The 5,591-nt window shown below is 27.0% G+C and overlaps 1 protein-coding gene across 1 annotated transcript in view; it reads left to right on the forward strand.

Moving 5' to 3' along the window:
- LOC113375997 (stAR-related lipid transfer protein 13-like) overlaps nucleotides 1-3,114 on the forward strand; it is a 5,547-nt gene extending 2,433 nt beyond the window's left edge. The window contains exons 2-5 of the mRNA XM_026615933.1: nucleotides 31-171; nucleotides 256-396; nucleotides 2,115-2,327; nucleotides 3,000-3,114. Coding sequence (XP_026471718.1) covers nucleotides 31-171; nucleotides 256-396; nucleotides 2,115-2,327; nucleotides 3,000-3,114 — 610 coding nt within the window. The remainder of the gene's footprint in view (nucleotides 1-30; nucleotides 172-255; nucleotides 397-2,114; nucleotides 2,328-2,999) is intronic.
- The last annotated feature ends 2,477 nt before the right edge of the window (nucleotides 3,115-5,591 follow it).

Genomic DNA, 5,591 nt, shown 5'->3' on the forward strand with positions numbered 1-5,591 from the left:
CATTTATTATACTAGACCTAATATTTTCAGAAGTCGAGGTTGGACGTCTTTTGTTCACCCTTATGATCCATTAGTAGATGTTACATTTAAGAAAGTTGGAGATGGCCATCCATTACGTTTGTGGAAGGTCACCACTGAAGTTGAAGCTCCGCCTCAAGAAGTTTTACACAGGTTTATTTTTTGCAAAAACTTTGTAGTCAAAATCATTTATTAAATGATAGTCTTATTTTATAATAACTATATGAATATTTGCAGTATACTGAATGAAAGAAAGGTCTGGGATCCATCGTTGATTAGATCTTTTGTTGTGGAACGGCCTGTGGATCATTGTGATGTATTTTGTTATACAACTGCAAGTATGGCTTCTCTACCTCCTAGAGAATTTTGTGTTTTGAGGTAAAATTTTACTTATAGATAATAATAAACTAGCTGTATCTGCCTGCGACTTTGTTTGCGTGGATTTTAACAAAAAAGTTAAAAGTATTTTTATTTTAATTGCAATTTACTTTTAGTTTTTTGCGTTAGCATTTTTTACAAACTTCTTTATATATAATAATGTGTATATATACAATATTTGATGTACGATTTATTTATTGCGCTAATACAACTCTTTTGGTCTTTCTCATGTTTGGAGAGACTTGATTTGACGTTCTGCTAATCATACCTAATAGATGTACATTTAAAAAATTAAAAGTCTAACTTTTATAAATATTTATTTTGAGAAAAGACAACTATCAACGCTACTAACTAATTAAAATCAACTATGAATAATTGATAAATTTCAATGCAATCTTGAATATTGAAGACAAATGCACTTAATTAACTTCCCATGGTAAGTTATAGTAATCACAAAAAAACGAAAATTAAAATTTTTATATATCTTTACGTTTTAGAGGTTTCTGAACATTTTAGTTTTAGAAAAAATGATGTATGTGTGTGTATGTGTTCGGATATAAATTTTCGTCGACGATTTCGGGAACACGGTACAACCGATTTGAATAATTCAAAAAATTCGATTCGTATTGATAAGGAGACGTGCTGATTAATTTTTGTACAAGGCCAAAAATGGTAATTCGATTTTAAGAGAACGGAACGTCTGATTTAAATAATTCAAAAAAAAAAATTTACTTGTATTGATAGAATGAAGAACTAATTAAATTTTTGGTAAGGCGGGCCTAGTGGTTTTGGAGATCGAGTAAAAAAATAAAAAAGTGCCATTTGGCGGTCAAAAATGATATGTCTAATGACACATCACATTATCAGTATTTTATAGTGATTTTGATAATAAATATTTTTTAATTTTATTTATTTAAAATTTGTTTTTTTCTATGGGTTCCGTATCATTGTACATTCGTTAGACTGTAGCTAAAGCAGCCCGATTGCTTTGAAAAAAGTTCAAAATTTCCAAAATATTTCAAAATAAAAAAATCATTTTTTCAAAAAGCCAATTTATTTCAAAAATTCAAAATTCTCAAAAAATTAATTTTTTCAAAGTTTAAAAAAAATAATAATTGTTTAAAAATTAGTTTTTGGTATGGAAAGTTTCAGCAATTTGCCTTAAGGCACGGTGCCATACATCACTAGTTTGTAATTATTACCGTAATATCGCTCACAGCCCGCATGCAACGCGCGTCGAGAGTAAACTCCTCGCTCGTATTGAAGTGGTTAAATGAGGAAAAATAGTAAAAATGTAACAAAATAGTTTGAATTAAAATAAGATATAAGATACAAGGATATATACAAGGTTATTAAAATATTTTTAATTAATATAAGATCAGATAAAATGCAAAAACCAAACTACTTAAATTTTTTCAAATTTTACGCGAACGAAATCTCGGGTACAGCTATATGAGATAATGTAACTTAATATAAGAGAAGGCATTTTTTCTAAAATAGAAGAAGCCTAACTTACGCCGTCAAAATCGGTCTAGCAGTTTTGGAGATTAGTCCAAACAGACATAATTTTCTAAAGATGTTAATTTGGTGTATGCTATTTACATTCATATAAATGTATTATAAAAGGGCTATTTCAATATTAAAAACAGATGCATTCATTTTATTTACATAATTTCTATGGATGAGTCAAAGCTTAAAGTTCTCTTAATTTTATGTAGATCATGGCGTACTGATTTGACTAAAGGTGCTTGTTGTATGGTTGAAACTTCTGTTAAGAGACCAATGACCTACACAACTCCACCAGGCACACCAAAAATCGAACATTCCAGTTACGGAGTGATTACAGGAGTTGTACTAGCTTCCAGATACTTTATTGAACCTTGCGGCAGTGGCAGATCCAGAGTCATGCATTTATCAAGAGTAGATACAAAGTATGTTAGAAATAAAATAATAATAATTGGCCAAATCACGGATAAAATTGCTGTGTTATGTTACAGGACTCTTTGAGTAGTCTAGTCGCATGAGTTGGTAGTCTCGAAACTGTATTTGTATTCGAGCGTTTTATTGTTTATAGGTACAACAATTTGTTTTGATGGCTAGATTTTAGCAGTTAAGATTTTGTAAAACACTTGAATAAATTGGCCCATAGGCCAAACCGTTAGAAATTCGAAGTTGCAATATATGGAAGAAAAACTAAAAATTTGAGACACTGCAAATGATGTATTTAACTAACAATAAGAATTTTAAGACGATTCTAATGATATATAATGCTTGAATAGTTGCTTAAATCTATCCCTACTTTGCATTTAAACATCTAAATATTCACACATATTCTATCCTACAACCTATACGATAACAGATATGTAAAAAGTTTGTTTGGATGAAAGATTAAAACAAGAATAAAACGACATATAATTCGATATGTGTGTTCATATAATTTTCTTGAGATTTTCCAATTATCCTAATTTTGAGATGCTTCTAATGATATATATATATACTTAATCATAAGAGACCAGTAACATTACATTACTATTTTATTTGTGAATTGGCTCACAAGTTACAAGAGAAATAATGCAATTAAAACTTATTTCTTTATTTACTAGGGGAAGAACTCTGGAATTCTATACCAAAATTTATGGACACGTTTGTGCTGACCAACTTACAAACTTGAGAAAAGCGTTTGTTATTAAATCTGAGGGACCTGAATCAAAAGTCTAAAGTTTTAAGTATTTACTATTAATATGTTGTTCTATATTATAAAATATTGTTGTTAATGTTAAATGTTTATACTATTTTATTATATATTTATGCATTTTAAAGATAAATTTGAACTTAAATTTAATGTGTAACAGCTGTTAACCACAATGGCTTTTTATATATGAGAAGATTCTTCATAGGCTCAACATTTATATACGAGATCATGAACAATCTTTTGCATATGTACTTATTTTAAAAGATCATTCAAGTCAACTAAATGTCATGTTAGTTGTTTACAGTAAAATACAATATCAAGAGCATGCTGGAAAACAATTTTGATGTGAAAATGAATGTGTCGATGTGCTGTATGTTTATAGTTGTGGTATAACTAACATCAAATATTAACTAGTCAAAATATGATATAGGACTAGAGCTAATGAAATGTCATAATTATTGGTTCAATATACATATTATTAATTGTACTATATATAAGTGTATTATAGGAAGATGAAAGACCAAATATTAAAAGAGGCTCTTAAATTTTATTTGAACGATTTACAGTAGCTTATTTAAGAACATATTGAGCAATTATTATAAAATAATTTTAAATAATCTTTCCAATCTATATATATATATATATATATATATACAGTAATATATATTAATATATTTTACACATCACTTGTATAAATTATTAGATAGGTTTTTTAGAAAATATTCATAATTGAATTTATTTATATTGCTTGAAATTGATTAAAATCCAATATATTCAAGGAATCGGGCTGTGTATGTAAAGAATTTATTGATAATTCAGATAAGTCTAAGTAAATGTAATATTTAGAATAACCAGTATTATAAAATGAGATGAATATATATAAACAAATTTATATATATTTACTTTTAAAAAAGCTTGTTTTTTATACAGCAAAAGAAATTTATCTTTATACAGCGAAAGAGATATCAGACAAGCTTTCAATTTTCCTTGCAAAACAGGAAAATATATTTTATATACATGTCTATCTACTCATTGTCTATCACTGTTGCGTATTGTGTAAAAAACATATATATTAAAATTAAGGCATATCACTAAAAAGTATAACAATTTAAAGAGTTTGTATTTAACGGAATATATTTTAAATTGGAAAGTGAAAACTAAATGTTTATTTATATTTAATCCTGTACCCTTCCTGATGATGATTTACAATCTAAATTTACAAAATATTGAAATAATATCAGTAAACATTTTATGAAATACTTGCAAATGAAAAAATACATATTTATTAACAAATTTTATTGGTGCTTATTATATATGACTATTTTCTGAAATCATATATAAAAAAACTAAAACAGCAACATCAAGGGGCAGGAGAATGTAATAATATACCAAACAATCCCACTAAGCACTTTACGCTTGATGTTAACGTATAAGAAAATCTATAACATGGCTAAATTAAAAACATATGTTGTAAGAAATATGCATGTTTTACCTTTTATATGGTAAAAATATTACAAAAATATATTTATGTACCAATATATACCTATATATGATTAAGAAAGGAATTATAATCAAATCAAATAATGTTATTATTGAAACTAAATTGAATAGATTTAATTTATTGCACCTAAGTTTTATTTCCATATGTGAATGTAATTTGAAAAACACGAATAAATGTGATCAAATCAACATATGGTCTTTTATGCACATAATATGTATAGTATTAATTTCATAACAAATTACTTTTTTGGAGTATTGATGATATCAACTAAATATGCGTAAAGTAGATCACAATAGAGTTTTTTTAATATTATTATGAAAGATATAAATGTTAGTTGGCTTTTATCTTTCATAAAGAACTTCTTCACACTAAGTTCTTCTGTTCAGCAATGCACACTTGCTGAACACAGGGCCCCACAAATATCTTTTTAATTAATTGAAATAAATGCAAATAAATTAATTGAAAGCAATGCACACTTGCTCAACACAGGGCTTTGCAAACATCTTATTATAAAATATATTCGTATTAAAATTAATTGAAATAAATGTGGATGAATGATTTGAAAAACTAGTGGGGTGGGTGGCATCGTGCCTTAAGGCAAATTGCTGGAACTTCCCGTACCGTAACGAAATGTTTGAGGAATACCGAATGTTTTCAAATAGATTATTATAAATATTGTAACATTGTCTAATATTTATAAGAATTATATAAACTGAATTGCAAAGTTGAAATTATTTGTTTAAAGTATACTAGAAGTATAGTCAGAATTAAAAATAAAATCTGAATTATTTTCGATATACAAAAAATTAAAAAAAAAAAAAAAAAAAAAATTAAAACAAATTTTTTTTTCCAAAATCAATTATTTTGTTAAGACAAGCAGAAAGTTTTTTGAATCATTCAAATCGGACGCTTATTTCTCTCAAAAACTGCCATTTTTTACATATTTAGCTCCGTATCTTTGAAATGCCTGGGCCTGCCTTTGCCAAAAACTGATAAACACTT

Source organism: Ctenocephalides felis, unplaced genomic scaffold (assembly GCF_003426905.1).
Source record: "Ctenocephalides felis isolate EL2017-DRISC unplaced genomic scaffold, ASM342690v1 CF-g0.4_SCAFFOLD_01886, whole genome shotgun sequence".
NCBI classification, from domain to species: domain Eukaryota; kingdom Metazoa; phylum Arthropoda; class Insecta; order Siphonaptera; family Pulicidae; genus Ctenocephalides; species Ctenocephalides felis.